Genomic DNA, 24,268 nt, shown 5'->3' on the forward strand with positions numbered 1-24,268 from the left:
GCACCCACAGCACCCCGAGCGGGAATCGAACCCAGGACCTTCTAGCTGTGAGGCGACAGCACTACCAACTGTGCCACCGTGCCCCTCTTCTTTTCTCTACTTGTACATCTCTTGTACTTAACTTAACTTTCTTTTACAGTTCACTTTACTTCGTTCACTTCACTTCTTAGTTTACTTTACTTCTCTTAGTTTACTTTACTTCTCTTAGTTGTCTCCACCAGGCCGAAGGCATGTGGGGAGAGTATGTTTTGCACTCCGTCCGTCCGCGTGTCCGTCCGTGTGTCCGTGTGTCCGTGAACAGCTAATCTCGGCCACCGTTAACCCGGTCGATGCCATATTTTGCACACACACTCCCTGGATGCCAACCATGAACCTCTGCCCCAAACTTTCCAGAACGGCCTGTTATAGCGCCACCAGGAGGCCGCTTTGTGCAAAACAAGTTTTTGCACAGTACACCTACAGATTTTGTCCAAACATCACGCAAATTGGTACACAGTCTCTCTAGAGCCATTCAACGAAACGGGTCTTTCAGATTTATCAGACTCCATCCTGATTGGTTAAGATTGGCTTCCAAAGTTCACAGGAGTGCTCAGTTTCAAACACAATGCTGCAAATCATGAACACATCGCGTGATTTCCGTGAAATTGTGCACCCACATTCCCACTAGGCCGAGGACGAAATGCCACATGAACAATTTCAACTCAGCCTCAAGGTGGCGCTATAACTGGCCGAAAAATGTTTTTACCTCTAACTGCACGGATCTGTGGATAACCTGGTGGAGACCTGTGCCCGGAAGGGCACTTTTTCTAGTTTACTTTACTTCTCTTAGGGCTGATTCATACTCCTATTTTAGAGTCGAATAAAAGTCTGTTCTGCGCTGTAGAGCCGTTGCTGTTGACGTCATTTGAGGTTCGGGGGGGCGGGGTACCGTCCTAAAGTCGGCTCTTCGGTGCTACTGAAACGGACGAGCCGAAATCATTTCGGCACTACAGCGCAGAAACAGCTGTAAAATAGGAGTATGAATCGGCCCTTAGTTTACTTTACTTCTTTATGGTCTACTTTGCTTTCTTCCTTTTGCACAGAGCTCTCTCTCTCTCTCAGTGATCTGCACAGTGCACTCTCCTTCAGTAATGTAATGAGACTTCTGCCCTCTCTCACTCACAAACAGGTGTAACCAACAAGCTTAATTATCAGAACACAGACGCAACCAAGACACATAATTGAGAACCCTCAACACATAGAACACACTGAGAGCGCCCCCAAAAGGACACATACAGAAACATGAAAACCTTGACATGGCTGCAGTAACAGGAGTTGTCCGTACAAATGGACTTGGCTTTCTTAGGTCACATTCTCACCTAATACTTCGGTAGACTCAGATCCGTATGGGCGGGGAATTGAGGTTCTTGCATATTTAATTGGCTGCGGTTTGCCTTCACACTGTCATTCGCAGCAATTGGAAACGCAGCAGGGGGGACCTTTATCAATGTGTTCCATTCATAAACTAGCCTACACAGTGAAATCTATGGTGACAAAATTACACTCATAACGTGCATGTGTCGTGCCGTCTGGGACCCCCCCCCCCCCCCCTCCCCCTCTCTCTCTCTCTCTCTCTACGCACGCAGCCGCCACACACTGTTCTTTTGGGCATGGAGGCACAGCGCTGCATGAGCGCACTGATATAACTCCCCAGTCCCACACAGTGACAGCACTCCATGTTTACGGCACGCACAGACAGACAGACAGACAGACAGAATATTATGTAGGCTATAATACACTGCAGTGTTTTTATGTGTTTTCTTAAGCAATTGATTAATGTACACGTCCTCATTTCGATCAGGGCTTCAGTCTCCTTATTCGACCACGTCTATCCACAGTAACGGGACATCTTTGCGCTGCGTAAAATATGCCTTCTCCGTCTCCAACTGTGTTCAGCTCCTCACCCGCCACATTATGTTTGCTTCATTTCCTTTATTTACTGCGGATTGCATTCACACCTGCACCGAATCGTAGTCAAGTGCGATTCGAAGCGAAGCGAAACCCACGTTTTTGGGCGGAGTAAAATGCGGTTATTTGCTGCGCATTAGGATTCGAATGAGCCTTCACACCTGCCAAACGAAGCGCACTTTCTGACAATGCGCAGCAGGATTCGTTTTAATCGCAGCAAAGCTCTCTGGTATGAATGCGACCTTAAGCACCTGATTTTTAAATACCGGTACTTGCTCTCATGGAAGGAGAGAGAGAGAGAGTGAGGCCGGCCAACTCCCAGCCCTTTATAGAGCACACTGGGACTGGGAACACTGGCCAGGTGCTCCCAATGCACTGATTGGCAACTCAGAATCTGTGGGAAGCAAAGACATAGAAAAGTAAACTAACAAAGGTAATAATAGTGCATATGCACTTCCACTCTAGCCACGAATTCCTGAGGAGGTATTAATTAAGGGCTTGTATTTCAGGTATTTGTATATGGGCCTCGACCCCTGAAAAGTCAGTAGGCTAGAGTATCTGCGTGCTGGTTGTGGTGGGCCAGTCTGAAAATGTCCAAAGAAGATCCCAGTGATCGAAATGTTGAATCAATAAACCAGTGGCACTGAGTTTTTCATACCACTGTGTTGCGGACACTATTTCTTCCTCAAGCAAAGACATAGGCCCTAGTAGGCCAACTACAGGGGCTGTGACAATAGCATGGCTGTGATGTGGTCTATTGAATGTGTTCCCAAACCTTTCAGCCCCCGGCCCCAAAATAATGCTGCCATTGACTCGCGACCGGAGGTCATTTCATGCACATAATTATGTCCGCACATGTAGGTGCCTATAGGTCATGAAATGGCAGGGTGTTTTTGTAACAATGGCTAAAATGTATTTGTAATCATTTCTACATTTGTATTTCACCCATGCTGTTGAATTCTATTCAGGTGTGTAAAATACTTTTGATCATTTCGCGACCCTGCACTGTGGGGTCCCAACTTTGGGAACCCCAGCTGGAAAACTGGTTTCTTTGCCAAGAACAAACCTTTTCAAAATCACACAGACACCGCTGATTCCAATGCACGATCAATGGCTCTAGTCTCTTGACACAATTAAGCCTATACCTCCTCCTGTCCTGTGTGGATTCAATGCGTGGTGCCTGTACGGTGTACACTTCAGCCCTTGATAAGTATTGATCGTCCATTTGAACCAGCTGTGTGGAGGGAGATCTTGTAGGGTAAGTATAGGCTAATATGTCCCTTTTTGATCGATGTCAGGTTGTGTTCCTAGTTTCCTATACAGACATTATTGTTGACTGAGGCCTGCATTAAACATATCAAACACAATCAAACAAATGTTTGGTATTTTTTTGTTTTTTTAGGCCACCACAATGCTTTTCCAATGGGAGTCACAGGTTTGACCAAACATTTGTGTTTGATTGCTGATCGCTGGTGGTGTTCTGAATGAATTGAATGAATTGAATGTCTGACAACAGGACATTTGAAGTCCACAAGACATGGTTACATATTTTGGCAGGTCACCAATTTCACCGCCATGCTGGAGTGAGCGAGCGAGTGTGAGTGAGTGAGTGAGTGAGTGGCCGAGAATTTTGGGTATTGGAAATTCACAAATCCACGGAGGGCTGCCCTGGGCGCAGCCATAGCTGAGGTGTCGCATTAAGCGCAGCTTGACACCTCAGCATTGATTGCCCACACCAGTGGCCTACAGGCCAATTGGCCAATTGGCCAATTGAGGCATGTCGACACATTGATAAATAGATCTCGGCCAATGGCGGTGAATCTGTTAACGTGGACAGGGGAGACGTCCTGGAGTCTGTGTCGTGACCCCCCTGACCTGACCTTTAACCCCCAGAGAGGTGAGGAGGAAGAGGAAGGGCGCGCACGTGGAGATGAAGAGGCAGAGCAACGCACACAAAACCAACGTCCTCCTGGAGAGACACCGCAGGTGTGTGTGTGTGTGTGTGTGCGCGCGCACCATCCGTTTGGAAAATTATCCTGCGAATAAATATGTGGAAGAATTGTTTTATATCTAAGTTCAACAAAAAAAGTCATGCAATAGCTCAAGCAGTTATTGTATCCACATACCAGAATAGTACCTCTCAGTCCCGGCATAGTATAGTTCCGGAGTGGTTCCAACGGATTGTGCGGCCCTGTCTTTCCCTAGTGGTTCTGATTGAGTGTAGCTACTGGGACGTAAGTAAGATTACATGGCTCAGCCAATGTAATCATCGCAGTGATCGCACGCACACACACGCGTGCACACACACACAAAGCTGGGTATAGGAGGAGCCCCTCAAAAACCTGCAGTGCTAGAGATCTATATATAGTTTCTTGTTAATGATGTCATCACTCTGAACAGGAAACGCATCACCCACAGCTGCAACAGGCTGAGGCAGCTGCTACCCAGCATGCCTTGCGGGCGGCGCGTCAACATGGTGACCCTTTTGGAGAGCACCGTGTCATACCTGGAGACGGTGCAGGAAGTAGTCCAAGGCCAGGCTGCCAGAACACAGGAAGTAGTCCAAGGCCAGGCCGCCACAACACAGGAAGTAGTCCAAACCCAGGCTGCCAGCATACAGGTATAGCGTACACAAGTGGTTCCCAAACTTTTTCCTGTCAAGGACCCCCAAATCAACATTTGAAAACATTTGAAAACATATGCCCAGTGACCCCGATAAGAGAGGATTTTTACGGCTCTAGCAGTGATTCCGAAACATTAATTTCATGGATCCCCCAGTTTCACACGCATTATGCTACGGACCCCCGATTTAATGGCATTTCTATCTCTGGTACCCCGATTTATATTGTAAAACCGCTGTTATAATTTAACTCTGAGAGTGTACAAATGGAACGTGGGATACTGCGTGGGGGTCCGCGTATAAGGGGGGTCCCCGCGGTGTTGTACGATGCTTGTCGTCATGCCGGTGTCATTGCTGCGTGTGGTTTATTTGCCACTTCTATGCCTGCTTGCTGGCGTCAATTTCCACATGGCTATCATCGGCTTTTATTATTTCCGCAAAACCTTGAACTTGAACGTGCGCCAGGACAAATATCACGTCAGGTCGGGAGCTGTCGTAGGCTTTATCCTCACCTGTTTTTCTATTGTACACAAGCGGAGCAGCATTGACTGACGAGCTGATAGGCTGTCACAGGCATCTAAACATATGTATTCACTCTAATATATATATAAAACTAATAAATATTATACATGTGAAAAATATGTTTTTTGTAAAGGCATGTCATATGAAATTGGTAGGATATTTCCAAGTGTCCATTTGTACACTCTCTGAGTTACAGACCCATAAGGGTCCATTTGGTTACTAACTATCTCTAATTGAGCTTGGTACCCCCTAGAACTCCCTCAAGTACCCCTACTTTGGGAACCAATAGCCTACTGTACAACACCAAGGAACTTATTGACTGTGCGGGACTAGACTAATTACATTTACTTGAGTATTTCACTTGTGTGTGTGCTTTATAAGCATTCTACTGTGAAGCTGAGGATGTTTAACCTGTGTAATGATGATCCTGTGTTCTCTAACATTTCAGCTAACACCCCTGATGTCATTGTTGTAAATGAAAACCAAAGAGAGGTGTTCATTCTCGAGGTCGGCTGTACCTTTGACTATAGCCTGGAAGAAGCCTTTCTAACCAAAGTGCTGAAGTATCAGCAGCTAGTGCAGACCATCTCACAGCAGGCTACAGTTTTTATCTTTGGCAGCCTAGGGCATGTGCATAAGTTGGTTGTGAGGTTCTTACAAATGGCTGACCCTTCCAAAAGGAAAGCCAAGCAGTTAGCGAGGTACTGCTCAGTTTCAACCATTATAGGAAGCCGCTCAATTTGGAGGAGGCGTTGTTTCCGTTATCCATGATTTATGTCTGCTGTCCTGTGTCTGACATGTCAGCTGTACTGTAACGATGCTTTGCCATCCATGCACGTTGTAATTAACTGGCTGCTCTCCTATTGTCAAACTGCACTGGCAGTGTTTATGTCCTTTGTACAAGGTATTCCTGTACTTCTCATTATGTGGACATAAATAAACATTTAAAATGTGTGTGTGTGTGTGTGTGTGTGTGTGTGTGTGTGTGTGTGTGTGTGTGTGTGTGCGTGTTGTGTGTTCGTTCGTTCGTCCGTTCCAGTTGTGTCCCCCTCCTCAACTTCATGCTGATTGGTTGCTAAAGAGTCACATGGCCAGGGAGGAGGGAAACAAGATGGTGGCTGAGCTGGAGAGAAAACACGATGATGATGATGATAATGATGAAAATGATGACAATGATGACAACGATGATGATTTGTTTAATAAAGACGAAACTCCTTGCTGAAGCTGAACTGTGCCTGCAGTGTGTTGTCCGAATTTTCCGGAAGTGCATTATTTGTCAATGAGACCCGGCAACTACTGGCGATAGAAGGCGAACAGCTGGCGATGGTCAAAGTGGGCGGAGGCATGTCGCCTGAAAATAATGTATCTATTGGGCACAATAGCGAGCGATTAGGCGACAGCCAATGAAATGCATGTGTTGCCTTTGCAATGCATATCCACGGTTCAGCACGGTTCAGCCAGAACTGCTATTTTTGGCGGAAGAAAAAAAACTACAAAAACAATAAAGGACCAAGTCCTTTCAGGACTGCTTGGTCCTTTAATAATATATTCTGGTCAGTGACGCACACAAAAATCAGGCTATAGTATTGCTGACTGAATGACTGACTGACAGGCATAAAGAAACATTCACTTCACATACAATTCAATTCAATTCAAAGGGCTTTATTGGCATGAGAAAACATACGTTTACATTGCCAAAGCAGAAAGAACAGTACAACAATACAGCAATACAATCAAAACAAAAACAAAAATTATGTACTTTGTCAGATTCTTCAATAGATCAACTTCTATGTTCAAGATCACTCGATGCAGGTATAGTGCAGGCATATACACAATGATTAGTCTTTACGGTGGTTGTGTTCCATTTGATATCCTTCTCCTATCACAGCAACTCACAAATCTTGCTGCTGTGTTTGCACATTGTTGTACTTCGCCCAGCAGATATGGGAGTTTTTTGTCATTGGTCATGTTTTCAAAATCTCCGTGTGTGGTTGTAATCTGTGGGAAGTATGTGTCTCTGATGTCTTGGTACAATGGACAGATGGTTAGGAAGTGTAGCTCGGTTTCCACTTCATTTAGTGTGCAGTGGGTGCATAGTCTGTCTTCTCTCGGGATACAGGTCTGCCTATGACGGCCTTTCTCGATCGCGAGACTGTGCTCACTGAGTCTGTACCTAGTTAAGATTTGTCTTTGTTTTGGGTCGGTCACAGTGCTCAGGTATTCTGCCACTGTGTATTCTCTGTTTAGGGCCAGATAGCATTCTAGTTTACTCTGCTTTTGTGTTGCCACTTTCCAGTGTGTCAGATAGTTTTCCTTTTGCTGTTTTATAATTTGGTTTAGTCCAATGGGTTTTCTATCTCGTGGCTCTGTTTGTGTTTGTGCCCGGAGTTCCAGGGCCAGCTGGCTGAGGGGGCATCTCTCTAGAGTTTCACTGTGTGTGAGTGCCTTGTTATGGAGTGCATCTAGGTCACTTTCTTTTAGGTGGTTGTAGAACTTAAGTGCTCTCTTTTTTATTTTGATTATGAGTGGGTATCGTCCTAATTCTGCCCTGCATGCATTATTTGGTGTTTTTCGCTGGGTACGGAGAATGGATTTGCAGAATTCTGTGTGTAGGGTCTCGGTTTGGTGTTTATCCCATTTTTCAAGGTCATGGTTTGCTAATGGTCCCCAGATCTCGCAACCATAGAGGGAAATTGGTTCTATCACAGAGTCCAGTATTTTAAGCCATGTTTTAATTGGGATGTCTATTTTGATGTTTCTTTTGATGGCATAGAATGCCCTTCTTGCCTTGTCTCTCAGGTCCTTTACAGCTTGGTTGTAGTTCCCTGTGCTGCTGATGTTTAGGCCAAGGTAGGTATAGTTTTTAGTTTGTTCTAGTGGGATTGTATTTAGGAAAAATTAGTGGTTTTGGCGGCTGGGCCTTTTTTGAAATATCATGATTTTAGTCTTGGTTAGGTTCACTGTCAGGGCCCATGTCTGGGAGAATTTGTCTAGGAGATCGAGTTGCTGCTGTAGTCCTTCCTTGGTTGGGGACAGCAGCAGCAGGTCATCTGCGTAAAGTAAGCATTTGATTTCTGTGTTTGCCAAGAGGATGCCTGGAGCTGTAGATTGTTCTAGCGTTTTTGCTAATTCGTTGATACATACATTGGTGCCACCTCGTGGAACAGTCTGGGCACTGCATACAAACTGACTAAACCTGACATTTTAAACAGAAACATCCTGGCTGGTGGAAAAGGTCGGAATGAACATGTAGGGAGTTTTAAATTATTTTTACATTTTACTAAGGATAGTTTTGTCTCTTTTTTTCCTTTTCTTCAGATATGTGATGTATTTTGCTACGACAAGTGTCTTTAATGTACTTTACTTAGTTGTATCACACCTGAGGCTGATTCTATGCAAATGTCTCCTAAATCTTTAGTTTTCTGAAGAAAACTAAATCTATAGCCTATCAGGTATCAGCGGTGCAGGGTACTCGCAAACGTTTTCATGTCAAGTAAACTACCCTCACAATTATTATTTATATATGCAAATTCATGACATTTTGAAAGAGAAGACTTGTTATTCACATCATTTAGAATGTTTATTGTCGAGGCTTTTCGAAAGGCACAACATAATTACAGTTACAATAAACATACAAGTATTGTTGTCTTATTATTAATGAAAATAATAATATTATTATTGTATCATCATTTTAGACCCCGCCTACGCCACACGACACGCACGGCCGATGTTTCCGTATCCGCTGCAGAGCGGATGTGCAGACGGACAAAGCCGAAAGGGGGCCAACCGTTACCAACGGCCGAGAGAGAGAGAGAGCGAGACACTAGAAGAAGTAGCTCAGTTTGCGAACAAACTAAACTCTGTCCGTGAGATTACAACCACTTTGACTCGTGCTTTGATTGAAAACAAACGCCGGGGCCGCCGTCATGGCGTCGAGGGGAACAGAAGACGCTAGCAGCAGCAGCAGCAGCAGCAGCGGGCCTACAACACAGCCACAGCCGGACGGAGGAGGAGGAGACGACGAGTACGACACGGTAAGACCCTGTTGCCACATTGTGTCACTTTGAGAGAGAGAAATAAGCGAAACAGGGCTGTGGAAAAGGAAAAACCGAGCCTAAAACTAGTAGTAGTAGACAAGTTTTAGACAAAATTTACAATTTTAGGCATTTAGCAGACGCTCTTAATCCAGAGCGATTTACAAGCAAGTACAAAAGCATGGCAATACATCATACATACAAAGTAGTTATCATGAAACAATTTAGTTTAAAACCTGTCCCGATGGGGGGGGGGGGGGGGGGGGGGGGCAGCTGAAATATAATCTTTGAACCATGATTATAGGCTAACAACACTAAATCTAGTATGGAACTAGCTTGCTTGCTTGCTTGATTCTTTATTAACAGTTTCATATTAACTCATCAGGTTCCTTTACATTGAAATGTTTAAGGACCACTAGTTTAAACATTTATTTATGAAGCAACTAAAAAACTGCAGTCCGCAACTACCAATATTTACAAGCAACTTCCCAGAAGAAGAAAAAAGTCACAAGTCGCTTATAATACTCAGACATGGCAACCCTGGTAAAGAAATACTGTTATTTTAATGCTCCTCGGTACGACGGTGTCGCTCACACAACAAGAGGACAGATCTACAAACTATCACCGCGTCGCGCTCTTACGCGTTGATAGTTTGTAGATCTGTCCTTTCTGGCAAACTCGCGATGATTCAACGCGTGTTGTCACGGCGTTACGTCGTTAACGTCGTGACGTCTTGACACAGGACCGTAGATCTCCAAGCTGACGGCGGGCGTGCAGCGCGCCGCGCTGTAGAGCTTGTAGATCTACTCTTTTTTTATGTGGCGGGCGACGGAATCCAGCAGAGGTATTTTAAAAATGAAAATTTGTTATGACTAAATTAAATATAAAATGCTCTGTTTTTATTGCCCCAGCCCCTTCCATATTTATTTGTATTTAAAAAAAATACTATCCTGCCTGCAGTTAGCCGCAATTTGCAACTCTAGATTTTTTTTACAATGGGTTGAATCTAGAGTTGCAACAAGCTCCATCCACTTCCTATTCATCATTTTTGGTTTGTTATCTGCTTGTCTTAAACGACGTTAAACACACCAACATTGCAGCTGTAGTCCAAGCTTGAATTATCCTCTTTCAATCTGCCGAGCTTGTTTTTCATAAAAATCCACCGTAGAGATGTTATGAGATACTTTCTGTCAAGACATCCTCTGCAAGTGATTATCTTTCTAAGTGCTGGAGTTTGGAAGCACTCGTCGTACGTCACTGAACGGCCCTGCATTCCACCTGTTTCGAAATTGCACATAATGCAGGAGGCAGCAGCGCGACCCGTTAACAAAAACGAGTGCTTCCAAACTGCAACACTTAGAAAAAGAATCACTTGCAGAGGATGTCTTGACAGAAAGTATCTCATAACATCTCTACGGTGGATTTTTATGAAAAACAAGCTCGGCAGATTGAAAGAGGATAGTTCAAGCTTGGACTACAGCTGCAATGTTGGTGAGTTTAACGTCGTTTAAGACAAGCAGATCACAAACCAAAAATGATGAATAGGAAGTGGATGGAGCTTGTTGCAACTCTAGAGTTGCAAATTGCGGCTAGCCTGCAGTGTGGCTAAGAAATATGTGGTTAAGTTAAGCTAGTAGTCATGCTACTAGTACTAGTTTAACTACATTTGTTTGCCACTAGTACCACTAGTATCACTAGTAGGCCTACTACCCTAGCTTGTTAGTAGGCAGTGTTGGAAAAAGTAGGCTACTCATGATGCTTCACTTACATGCATTGGTTTTTTTGTATTTGAGGTTTTTAACTGTAGGCCTACGTTTCTTTACTGTTTTGTAAAATGTTTTCATATTATGTCATGTATTTTATTAGCCATGGTTCATGACTCTCGTATTCATACGAGAGTCATGAAGAAACTTCACCCTGTTTTTTGCGCTCGCTGCATTTACAAGATTTCCGTATATACTAACATTCACATTTCAAATATAAAGTACTCACAATTTGTCCCACGGGTGTTAGTTAGTTGCAGCTCCTGTGATTAGAATTTCTGCATCCCGCGTTGTTTAATAAAAAGCATTTTTATCCGAGGTGTTATTTTGCCATTGGCTTTCAACTACGCGCCCCTATCGGTCGGGAGGAGGGTGGCACTCGTGTGTTCGATATAGGTACGCTGACCGCCCTGCCAATACAGACTAATAGGCGAGTGCGCTCCCGGTGTGCAACTGTGGTTTTCCCAATGAACCCCGTTTGAAAAAAGTAGCCGGGGAGCTCGGACAAAAATGCTTTTTATTAAACAACGCAGGATGCAGCAATTCTAATCGCTGGCGCTGCTACTAACTAACACCCGTGGGACACTTTGTGAGTACTTTATATTTGAAATCTGAATGTTTATATATACGGAAATCTTGTAAATGCAGCGAGCGCAAAAAACAGGGCAAAGTTTCTGCATGACTGTCATGATAATCATCATGGCAGTCATGTTCCAGGGCTAGTATTTTATGTGCTATGCTAATGTATAGTAGCTAATGGGGATCCAAATAAACAATAAAACAATAAACAAAAGTAAAAGTATAAATAGAGTAATACTGCAATGTAAAAGTTACGTAAAACGAGTAAAAGTATGGTAATCAAAATGTACTTGAGTAAAATACAAAAGTGATATACTAGTGATAGTCCAGTGGTTCCCAAACTGTGGTGCGCGAGCGCCTTCTAGGGGGTGCGCGACATGAAAAGTCTAATGGTGGTGCTATGGTTTTATTTTAAATATATTAACATATTATGCCAATATAGCCTATGCTGCATATATTATGCCATATTCAGGTTCATAACTTCATATATGTGGATAAAAAGGACATATATGTCTCTAAAAAAACAAAATACATACATACATGGATGCAACTGGGACGTATCCTCAGTGATGTATCCCAAGGTCATCGGGGTTTCGGGTCTCCCAACATCATACCCCTCACTCAGGTGACCCAGCCGGGGTGATCAAGTCCCGATTTACGTCCCAGTTAATCTCGCCTCACCAGGCTTTCCACCACCCCGGAGGAAAGCCTGGTCTCTGTTTCAAAGACCCAACAAGACGGAAAAGATGCGGAAAGGAATTGGTTCGTTCACCACATGCACTTTTTGGAGAAGATTCACCCTTGAAGGTTGAATTAACGGTAATGTAATATACTTTAAACCGCGTGTATAATGTCATATTAATGCATTAAGCGTGGACATTATAGGCCTAATTGGAAACATTATAAAATACTGTGTACTACATTTAAATGCCATATGACTTTATAAAATCCCAATCATGACAAAATAGATTTAATAGGCCAACTTTTCCCCCTTTTTCTCATTTTCTGTTTTTATTTCATATTGCTCACAAATGATAGGCCTTACATCATAATCAGCTTTGTAACATCAAGGTTTACATAATTGAAAAAATGGGTGACATTGTGTGAAATGTTTTGTGCATAATTCACATCGTACGTGTTGTTATTTACATTTCTACATAGAAAAAAATGGAAGAAGGGGGTTGGTCAATGAAAAAAAGCAAAGAAAACATTGATTGGCCAGTTAACAGTTAATGCAATACAATAACAACAATGTACAGAAAATTCCAGAGTTGATCTGGTATGGCTATAATATAGGATCCATTACTGTTATTTCTTTTATGGAGGGTCCCCTCCCCCTTTCTCTCTCTCTCTCTCTCTCTCTCTCTCTCTCTCTACTTCCACATCCACGAGATTATGTTCTTTTTGCATTTTATATTACATTCTTAATTTCTGATGTTTGTTTTTATGTGTATATGTTTAAAGAATGAAAACATTTATGGAAGTGGGCAAGACCAATGGACCTGGATAGAAAGTGGTCATTCTATATAAAGGTTATAGTTTATTTTATGCAGCCATGCAGTTGTTGATGAAATGTCTTGACTTCTATAAAAAATAATCCACAGAAACTGAGTCAAACAACAAATGCCACTATGATTTGTTTTTCTAATTTAGACGATGCACAACATCAATTTCTGTACAAATAACATTCATTACTTACACTGTTTTATTTATTATTTTAGTTTTTGTAGATTGGGAAACTGATGTTAAATCCTCGCCTTTTGCTATTACTATTATTGGTTATTTTTATTTATGTTCTATTAGGGCGCTACTGCATCAACCTCGTCTTCTGTAATGCAACAAGACATGACAGAGGGTGTCCAGGTTAGTAATTTTCCATAATGTAACATCATGGTGTAATGTATGTGCTGTGCTCTACATGTTATTCTACTTTTGTACTTAATGTACAGATGGATACTCCCTCTCCGCCTGTTCCAAGTCCTACTATTTTTCAGCGGAGAGATTGGAGGACAAGGTCAAGACCTGTTGACCCTCCAGCAGCCCCCTCACCTGCTGTAATGCAACAAGACATGACAGAGGGTGTCCAGGTTAGTAACTTTCCATAATGTAACATCGTGGTGTAATGTATGTGCTGTGTTCTACATGTTATTCTACTGTTGTACTTAATGTACAGATGGAGATTGAGATTCCCTCTACTGAGCCTGTTCCAAGTCCTACTATTTTTCGGTGGAGACATAGGAGAACAGTGAAAGTAAGTGACAAATTAAATTCAATATATTGAATATGGAGAATGGCATTAGTTCATCATGCACTATGGTGGCTGTCATTTTTTTAATTGTTCTACCGGTGTATTCACTGCAGACCGCTCCTGCTTCACCTGCTGCTCCTCGTGCCACGTCTTTTTACGTCTTTTTATTATTTCAGGAAACTCGGCGCATTTTAGCAACACCTGTTGACCCTCCAGCAGCCCCGCCCTCACCTGCTGTAATAGAACAGGACATTGATAAAGTTATCACTCCACTGACGACGTCCACAGAGTCTGCCCAGGTTTGAATTTTCACTGTATAGAGTTGGCATCTGCATTGTGTTTCAAAGTAAGCTAAAACAAAAGTCTGTCACATAAAAGTATTTTCTGTTTTGTTCATATTTTTATATTGTTTTCATATTTCAGAAAGCAGTTTCCGGAGTGCAAAGAGGCTCAGATATTCCAGTGATGTGGTCTCCTCCAAAAGTAAAGGTTTGTCTTGATAAAATGCAGTGACACATGATTTCTCTGCCACATTTCCCCAAATCACATGATGTTGTCTGTGTTTGGGTACCTTTGATGTTATGGGCATGGTAAGCAACCACTTATTACATTGCCACCATAGACACATTGAGTAACAATTTGTGTGTGTGTGTGTGTGTGTGTGTGTATGTGTCACCATTGAGCCATATCGAATATATTACTGTATTTGTATTTGGATAGATTTTGTATTGTATGCGTGATATATCATATTTTTGTTCTATTAGAAAGCTGACGTCAGACCAGTTTCTGGAGTGCAGACAAGCTCAAGAATTCCAGTGATGTGGTCTCCGAGAACAGTAAAGGTTTGTCACCTTTATCCAAAGCGCTTTACATGTCAACATCATGCGATTTGGGAAAACGCGGCAGAGAATTCATGTGCCACTGACATGAATTCTCTGCCACGTTTTCCCAAATCGCATGATGTTCTCTGTCACTGTGTTTGCGTATACCTCTTGGTGTTATACACACTTCTATCTGAGCCACCAAAGAAGCACATTGAGTAACAACCACTTACAGTCTTTATATAGATGGTGAGAATTGTTATTGTGTGTGTGTGTGTGTGTGTGTGTTGTGCCACCATTGAGCCATATCGAATATATTACTGTATTTATATTTGGAGAGATTTTGTATTGTATGTGTAATATCATATTTTTGTTCTATTAGAAAGCTGCTACGGGCCTTTCAGCAAAGACTTCTACAGCATCCTCCTTGCCAGCTCTAATGCAACAGGAAGTTAGCACTCCAGTCACTGTCCCACTGTCTGTCAAGGTTTGCTTTTTTCCTCTTAGAGTCCTCCACCGTATTGTGCTTTACAGCAAGCAAAACAAAACAAACAATTCACACAATTGCACTATCATCATTCAAGCTATGTCATTGTTGTATCTGGTTCATACCATACTGTTAAAACTGGGAGAGCACTGAAGAAAGTTTGTGAGACAGCACGACGGCAGATGGAGTGATGAGATGTTTTATTTCAGAGTACACAGCAAAGCTTACAGTATTCTAGCACCCCCGTAGGTGACAACAGGATGCATGAGCACACAACACACATGCAATATGCATAGAATTATGGAATTCCAGATTCTACATCATGAAAGAGATCACAGATGACTTGTAAAATGTTCTTTGCCTGTGCCATGGTGCTCACTTGAGTGTCCATAAAAATGTCTTCCAATGAGAACAAAATACAAATGTTATCAACCACCTCAGAATATTAACTCCTGTGACTGGAGTCAGAAGTCGTGCAGCTGTACAGTGACTCTGTGCTGGGAAGTGCCAGTTCTGCAATGTTTAATACAAGCATGTCCTGTAGAAGCATGTGCAGTTCTTGCTTTTGTGCGCCGCTGACACTCCTTTCTCTGCATGCCAGCTCTTCATCGGCATAAGTCTCCATCGCGATGTCCTGTTTTTCATCGAAGTGTAAATCTGTACAGTACATCTTTAAATGATCTGATTAATTGAAAATGGAGGATCCTGATGTAAACAAGTGTACAACTGCTTTTCGGTGCCGTCCTCAAAGTACAAGTTTTTGTATTGACCTGTGCTTTTGTTTGAAATGTACCTATTCTACATACTGTGAAATAAAAATGTCAATCAATCAATGTTCAAGACATTTAAGTGAACCCTGAGCCAGAAAAGGTGGTAGGACTATCACGATTAGAAATTCGATGAACAATTTAATTGTGTTTTTAGCATTGCACAATGTAACATTCATATTTAGGCTTTAATCGTTGTAAAAAAAAGTCATGGGGCAGATATGACAAATAACAAAGAAATTACTGACATTTAAAAAAAAAAATAGGGATGTCCCGATACACTTTTTTCGCTTCCAATCCGATCACGATACCTCAATTTCTATACCGAATACCGATACCAGTGTCGTGATCTCATGTTGTGTTTATAGCTATCTAGCTATATATCTCATGTTGTGTTTATAGCAGACTCCTCACTCAAATGTGCACTTGCAGTTTGGGCAACTCCAAAGCAAACTCTGCATGCACATACATGCCCAGCATTTTATCTACCTGCCATAGGGCCGATTCATACTCCTATTTTACTGCTGTTTCGGCGCTGTAGTGCCGAAATGATTTCGGCTCGTCAGATATTTTCAGTAGCACCGAAGAGCCGACTTTAGGACGGTACCCGCCCCCCCTGAACCTCAAATGACGTCACATTGTAGGCACTACAGAGCCGAACCGACTTTTATTCGGCTCTAAAATACTGTAGGAGTATGAATCGGCCCTTAGTGTCAAGCCCTTACCCCTGTGTCGGATCGGTGGTTAGACTGGCATATTCACCTATACCGATATGACAAATATGGGCCGATCCGATACAGTATCAGGACATCTCTAATAATTGTATACTTTCAAAATATGTCAAATTAGCTGAAATAGCTGATAGCTGCGTTGTAAGCTTGTAGATCAGTTATTTCTGCTAAAATGTTTGAAAATGTATCTATCTTTCAACATAGAATGACGACGTGCAAAAATAATTGCGATTATCTCAAATATTTATTTTGTGGTCTAATCTCGTGTGTGTTTGTTCCATCAGGTTGCGGCGGCAGGCCCTTCAGCACAGACACCCACCGCCCCAGCGCCCACCTCCACCTCACCTGTAAAGACCCCCACCACCCCAGCGCCCACCTCCACCTCAACTGTAAAGACCCCCACCACCCCAGCCTCCTCCTCCACCTCACCTGTAAAGACCTCCACCCCCCCAGTGCCCACCTCCACCACCTCACCTGTAAAGACCTCCACCCCCCCAGTGCCCACCGCCACCACCTCACCTGTAAAGACCGCCCCTGCACCCTCCTCCACCACAACTGTAACGCCAGCAGCCACCACAGACACTGCCACGGATCTGTCATCCCCACACTCTCTCCGCCAGGTTGGTGTTCTTGTCGGAATTGAAATTAACGTTGATTTTTATGTAGTTTCAAATGCACATAATGTAATTTAGATGGCGTGTTGTTTTTAAGACAGCTGCTAGCTTCATTGTTTACTGTCCTATAGTTTCAAGTGTACAGACAGAGTGGACATGAACTCTAGTCAAATAACAAGGGTATTGATTGATTGATTGATTTAATGCTTTTAACAGTTTGCGGGTGGGGCATAAAAGAGTACAGTTCAATACAAGGTCTGCTAAGGTGATTCAATTTAGTCTCTTGACTTTTTAATTGGTCACTTAAGTAGAGTGCCAATGAGAACAAAGACAGCATGCTAACCCTGTTAATACTGTACATTAGAAACTATAGGATACCTGGTAGGTAAACAATGAACAGAGAGAACTCAACCCTGTTACTGAACATTCTATGATTACTGTCGGAATACAGAGCTCTACCTTTATAACAATACACATTTTGCTTTATCCCCCCCAAACATATCCCACACAGCACCTTTTACGTTTCTTAATGTTATTCTAAAACATATACCACACAGCACCTTTCACGTTTCTTAACGTTATTTTATATATCTCTTTAATGCACAGAAGGAGAAGTTGTCTGACGCCATTATTATGTTGTTATCTGCTGCTGCCACTCCCTCCTCACCTGCTGCAAACAAAAAGGTAAGAGTTGTTTATGTGCTTTGTGATTTAATTGGACCCTTTCTTTTTTAGTTTAGTTTAGTTTACCAAGTGTTTCATTTAAGCAATATTACACGACAGTTTATTTCTAGGACCCTGTCGGGAGGCATCCTTTGGTTAGATTAAGGTTGGTGAGGGGTGCGTTAAATGACCGGTTTAAGGTTGATGAGGGGTGCGTTAAAACGACCGGTTTAAGGTTGATGAGGGGTGCGTTAAAACGACCGGTTTAAGGTTGATGAGGGGTGCGTTAAAATGACCGGATTAAGGTTGGTGAGGGGTGCGTTAAAACGACCGGTTTAAGGTTGATGCGGGGTGCGTTAAAATGACCGGATTAAGGTTGGTGAGGGGTGCGTTAAAACGACCGGATTAAGATTGGTGAGGGGCGCGTTAAAACGACCAGATTAAGGTTGGTGAGGGGTGCATTAAGACGACCGGTTTAAGGTTGATGCGGGGTGCGTTAAAATGACCGGATTAAGGTTGATGAGGGGTGCGTTAAGACGACCGGTTTAAGGTTGATGCGGGGTGCGTTAAAACGACCGGTTTAAGGTTGATGAGGGGTGCGTTAAAACGACCGGTTTAAGGTTGATGAGGGGTGCGTTAAAATGACCGGATTAAGGTTGGTGAGGGGTGCGTTAAAACGACCGGTTTAAGGTTGATGCGGGGTGAGTTAAAATGACCGGATTAAGGTTGGTGAGGGGTGCGTTAAAACGACCGGATTAAGATTGGTGAGGGGTGCGTTAAAACGACCAGATTAAGGTTGGTGAGGGGTGCATTAAGACGACCGGTTTAAGGTTGATGCGGGGTGCGTTAAAATGACCGGATTAAGGTTGGTGAGGGGTGCGTTAAAATGACCGGATTAAGGTTGATGCGGGGTGCGTTAAAATGACCGGATTAAGGTTGGTGAGGGGTGCGTTAAAATGACCGGATTAAGGTTGGTGAGGGGTGCGTTAAAATGACCGGATTAAGGTTGATGAGGGGTGCGTTAAGACGACCGGTTTAAGGTTGATGCGGGGTGCGTTAAAACGACCAGTTTAAGGTTGATGCGGGGTGCGTTAAAATGACCGGATTAAGGTTGGTGAGGGGTGCGTTAAAACGACCGGATTAAGATTGGTGAGGGGTGCGTTAAAACGACCAGATTAAGGTTGGTGAGGGGTGCATTAAGACGACCGGTTTAAGGTTGATGCGGGGTGCGTTAAAATGACCGGATTAAGGTTGGTGAGGGGTGCGTTAAAATGACCGGATTAAGGTTGATGAGGGGTGCGTTAAAATGACCGGATTAAGGTTGGTGAGGGGTGCGTTAAAACGACCGGATTAAGATTGGTGAGGGGTGCGTTAAAACAACCAGATTAAGGTTGGTGAGGGGTGCATTAAGACGACCGGTTTAAGGTTGATGCGGGGTGCGTTAAAATGACCGGATTAAGGTTGGTGAGGGGTGCGTTAAAACGACCGGATTAAGATTGGTGAGGGGTGCGTTAAAATGACCGGATTAAGGTTGGTGAGGGGTGCGTTAAAACGACCGGATTAAGATTGGTGAGGGGTGCGTTAAAATGACCGGATTAAGGTTGATGAGGGGTGCGTTAAAATGACCGGATTAAGGTTGGTGAGGGGTGCATTAAGACGACCGGTTTAAGGTTGATGCGGGGTGCGTTAAAATGACCGGATTAAGGTTGGTGAGGGGTGCGTTAAAACGACCGGATTAAGATTGGTGAGGGGTGCGTTAAAATGACCGGATTAAGGTTGGTGAGGGGTGCGTTAAAACGACCGGATTAAGATTGGTGAGGGGTGTGTTAAAACAACCAGATTAAGGTTGGTGAGGGGTGCATTAAGACGACCGGTTTAAGGTTGATGCGGGTGCGTTAAAATGACCGGATTAAGGTTGGTGAGGGGTGCGTTAAAACGACCGGATTAAGATTGGTGAGGGGTGCGTTAAAATGACCGGATTAAGATTGGTGAGGGGTGCATTAAGACGACCGGTTTAAGGTTGGTGAGGGGTGCGTTAAAATGACTGGATTAAGGTTGGTGAGGGGTGCGTTAAAACGACCGGATTAAGGTTGATGAGGGGTGCGTTAAAACAACCAGATTAAGGTTGGTGAGGGGTGCATTAAGACGACCGGTTTAAGGTTGATGAGGGGTGCGTTAAAATGACTGGATTAAGGTTGATGCGGGGTGCGTTAAAATGACCGGATTAAGGTTGGTGAGGGGTGCGTTAAGGGTTGGGAGAGGGTTAAGGTTAGGTTTAGGTGTGCTGCCCCGTGGGAGGTTAGGGTTAGGGTGAGGGTTTGAGAATGGGGATCAGCATTGGACCCAAACATCTGCTATGGGTTGGTCTCTACTAGTACAGGTTGGTCTCTACTAGTACAGGTTGGTCTCTACTAGTACAGGTTGGTCTCTAGTAGCCTACAGGTGAAGAGATGTTTTTGGTTTGGTCTAAATCAGTGGTTCTCAACCTGTGGTTCTTGAGGAGGCTCCAGGTGGTCCCCAGCTAACTGATGGAGAGTTGGTTACGGGTCCATCTGGTTCAATGTTACTCTCAAGTTACATTATTGTCAAACATCTTCATTACTTAATTTACAAGATGTCTACACAATTGGAGAACGTAGAAGAATTATTTGATCAACGTTGGCCTGTCATCTCTCCTAATGGTACCGACATCAATACAGCATGGAATTAGCCCTTCGCTAAATCCCACCCCAAACAGCGATTGTCCAATGCCAATCCAAATAGTTTAGCAACTGTGCAGGTCAAGCTTTCGCCACCTCATAGAGCTCTGTCAGCGTTATTTTGCATGGCTGTGTTGTTGAACGCAGCTTAACGTTGAGAAAGTTACACGACTGACCCACCCAGGTGATGGAAATAATACTAATGACCGTAGTCTTACCGTGCAACATGAAAACTCCTGTCGGGTGGTCGTTAATTGATTTCTCCCTCTGTCATTTCCTTGTATTTCTAGTTTATTTAAATAATGCCATGCAAATTTGTCCAGTGCATAGCCTACTGCAGGCCTGGTTGACTAGATTTAGAAGACAGAATCTCATCCTATGATAACAAAATATTCAAAGTCTTGGTTCTGACTGAGAGTAAGTAATGGACCTTCATATGAAAGGTGTTGTTTCTGTTCCGTCAGGGAGCAGCTGTGGGTCCTTCATCCTCGTTGGGGAGTCCAGCGGAGAGGACACAAACCACCTCACAGGTGTCCCCAACCGCTGTGCAGGTCTGTGGGGTCTGGGGGGACTGGGGGGGACCCCCAGGGGTCCTCGAGGGAGTTCCAGGGGACCAAATGGACCCTTTTGGGTCTGTAACTCTGAGAGTGTACAAATGGAACCAAATGGACCATTTGCTTCCATTTATACACTCTCAGAGTTAAATTAACATTTATTTTTTACAATATAAACTGGGGTCCCAGAGATAGAAATGTGATTAAATGGAGGTCCGTATAGACTAATGCATGTTAAACTGAGGGTCAAATACATAGGGCCAAATACATATAATTCTAGGGGTCCTTGACATGAAATAGTTTGAGAACCACTGACACATAGAAACATAGGGTTTTTCAGAAGACTGTCAGGGTTAAGACTGAGGTTAGGGTTAGTAGTTACTAGTCGGACAATGGCCGACAACAACGCCAACATGTAGGAAAAGTCCATACTGGCTGCATTGCATGGTCTTGATAAGACATTGATAAAATGCGTCTTAGTTCACAGGATTAGAAATAATGTAGCACCCAAATATTTCAGTGACTACTTTTCAAAGGTTAGTGATACTCAGACACTACACCAGAGGGAGCCCTACTGATTTCAAACCCTGCCATTTTCACAACAATATGGGAAAAACATCATTCCTATAGAGTGTAGCAGTCCCGGCCCCTTTCATGATGACGCCAGGCCCAGGAAATAGTTTCCAATGCATTTTTCCCATAGACATTTCAAAACGTATTTATTTAAAGACCTTATAAGCGTCGTACGAAGCCAACTCTTGTCGTGACAAATCATGACAACAAACACAATATTTTGGACCAAACAAATAATTACAAAGAATAAAAACAAACAAAAAAGTGTTGTAACCTGCCGTTTTCTTCTTCTTTCTAATTATTTGTTCAGCCCGAAAAATTGTGTTTGTTGTCTGATTTGTCACGACAAGAGTTGGCTTTGTCCGCGGCGTAAACGTCTTTAAATAAATACTTTCTGAAAAGTCTATGAGGAAAATGAACAGGGATTTATTTTCCGGGTCTCTCGAGGGGGCGGTACTGCGACGCTCTATACTCGGCAGCAGTTCAGTGGAATGGCTTGCCTTCCAGTCTCAAGGTGATCAGTTCCCTTGGAAACTTTAAATCCACATTAAAAAGATGGTTGGCCGAAAACATGTCATAATTTTTATTTTTAAGTATACTGACTTTTATAGTGTAGAATAGATAAATAGCACAAATTAGGTTTTTTTTGTCTCCTGGCAAAAAACAAAGGTGTTTTTGTCTGTATTGTACTGTTGCTCCTCTTCCCCTTTCCCCAAGAGGACCACAACGGAAACAAGAGTTCTTGTGACTCTATCCTTTTGAAATGTATTTTTCAATAAAGTAATCAATCAATCAATCAATCAAAAAGCTGATGACTGAGATTAAATCACATCCGAACAACATGTTATCATCCGATATGTCGTTTACTGTCTCAATGTGTGCTCATAATGTCATGTTCTGTGATTAATTTCAGAAAGCTAACAACAGGCCAGCTGAAAGAGGAGGACAGACGGTGTCAAAGATCCCCGTGATGTGGTCTCCAGAGAAAGTCAAGGTCTGTCCGTCATGGTCCACTCCACATGGTTGGTCCACTCCACATGCTTTGGGATATAGAAGGAACACTGTAGCTACCTTTAACCCATTCTGACCTGAGATCAGATTCTAAAAAAATGTCTTCTACATCCTGACAGTTTTATGTCAGTCGTTCAGTCAGTCGTTCTTCGAAAAATAGCAGACCTACAAGCTCATAGCGCGCCACTCGGTGGCATGATGCTAACACCAAAAGGGGTTCTGGAATAAACAAAGGCTGTGTGCCAGAAACAGTCCACACTAACACTACAGTCCAACATGCTGTAAAAACTAAGAGATGGAGATGTCATTTAATACCCAGGTTAGATTATAACAATATGTTGGTTTAGTTTAAGTGTTTAACTTGTCCATTTTAAAACCTGCTGTATTACTTTGAGCATCTCATAGACACACACAAAAAAAGTGTAAAAGATGTATTCTTTAACATATAGGGCTTAATTTGTTGGACCTTGAAGTGACAAAGATGACATTAATAATAATAATAGATTGCATTTTTATAGCACTTCTCTGTGCACTACGTTCTTACTCAAAGCGTTTACAATGATCCATTCATTCAAACTTTGGGACATTATTGGAACATTAGTTGATTAATAGTTCTCCTATCTGTGATCAGGGTGCAGCTCTGGGCCTTCTGGCAAAGAGGTGGTCCTCCCAACCAGCCGGACAGACCCCGGACAGGACAGGACCTCCCCCCGATCTGTCTTCATCTCCGCAGGTTGGTCTTCCAACCCCTTTTGGTGTTTTAACGCATTCTGACCTGAGATCAGATTCTACAAATGTCTTCTACATCCTGACAGTTTTCTGAAAAAGCTATGCTTTTATGTCAGTCGTTCTTCGATTTTTCAAAAATAGCAGACCTACAAGCTCGTAGCGTGCCACCGAGTGTACTGCACTGATATAGAAACATATTTATTTCAGAAAACTGTGAGGATTTAGAAGATTTATTTTTTTTTTAATTTCAACGTCAGGCTTAAATTGGTTAACTAATTTGACGGCAACCATTTTGACTTCCTGAAATAGAACCCTTTTTTTGCTAAATGTTCTTCAACGTTCTTGTCCACAGAAAGAGAACATCTCTGAAGATGCTCCTCCCTCCAAGATGAAGGAGAACATCTCTGAAGATGGCGCTCCTCCCGCTAAGATGGCCAGACTGTGTTCGGACGCCGCCGTCGCTGCCCTGGTTCGTTCCACCGTGTTGACCCAATTTGTCGGTTCAGGGTACATGTATGTTAGGACAGGATTATAGGCTGATTCAGGGTACATGTATGTTAGGACAGGATTATAGGCTGATTCAGGGTACTTAGTTTCCACCACTGATGTTTGTGTGTATGTGCTCTGTTCTTGTCCAATCAGAGCGCAGCGATGGGCCTTTTAGCAAAGAGCCCGCCCCCGGCCCCTCCTCTTTTAGCAAAGACCCCACCCACCGCCCCTCCCCCGGCTTCCTCGTCCGATGCCAAGCAGCGAGCCGCCAGACACAGCTATGCAAAACAGGTAAATATTCATGTTTTAGTCTTTATTCTATATTTTCTATGGAGGGACAGACAGTAAGTAGGCTGACAGGAAATGGGGACAGAGATGGGGGGGGGGTGACATGCAGTAAAGGCCGTCGGGATCGGG

General features: G+C 43.2%; 1 protein-coding gene across 1 annotated transcript in view; it reads left to right on the forward strand.

The window, feature by feature from the left end:
• Positions 1-8,780: 8,780 nt before the first annotated feature.
• LOC310873043 (uncharacterized protein) overlaps positions 8,781-24,268 on the forward strand; it is a 31,862-nt gene continuing 16,374 nt past the window's right edge. Inside the window, exons 1-8 of the mRNA XM_083785322.1 lie at positions 8,781-9,123; positions 16,804-17,139; positions 17,740-17,817; positions 20,960-21,046; positions 22,536-22,616; positions 23,265-23,366; positions 23,715-23,831; positions 24,005-24,142. Coding sequence (XP_083641448.1) covers positions 9,016-9,123; positions 16,804-17,139; positions 17,740-17,817; positions 20,960-21,046; positions 22,536-22,616; positions 23,265-23,366; positions 23,715-23,831; positions 24,005-24,142 — 1,047 coding nt within the window. The 5' untranslated portion in view covers positions 8,781-9,015. The remainder of the gene's footprint in view (positions 9,124-16,803; positions 17,140-17,739; positions 17,818-20,959; positions 21,047-22,535; positions 22,617-23,264; positions 23,367-23,714; positions 23,832-24,004; positions 24,143-24,268) is intronic.

Source organism: Protomyctophum parallelum (assembly GCF_964188405.1).
Source record: "Protomyctophum parallelum genome assembly, chromosome: 16".
Lineage (NCBI taxonomy): Eukaryota > Metazoa > Chordata > Actinopteri > Myctophiformes > Myctophidae > Protomyctophum > Protomyctophum parallelum.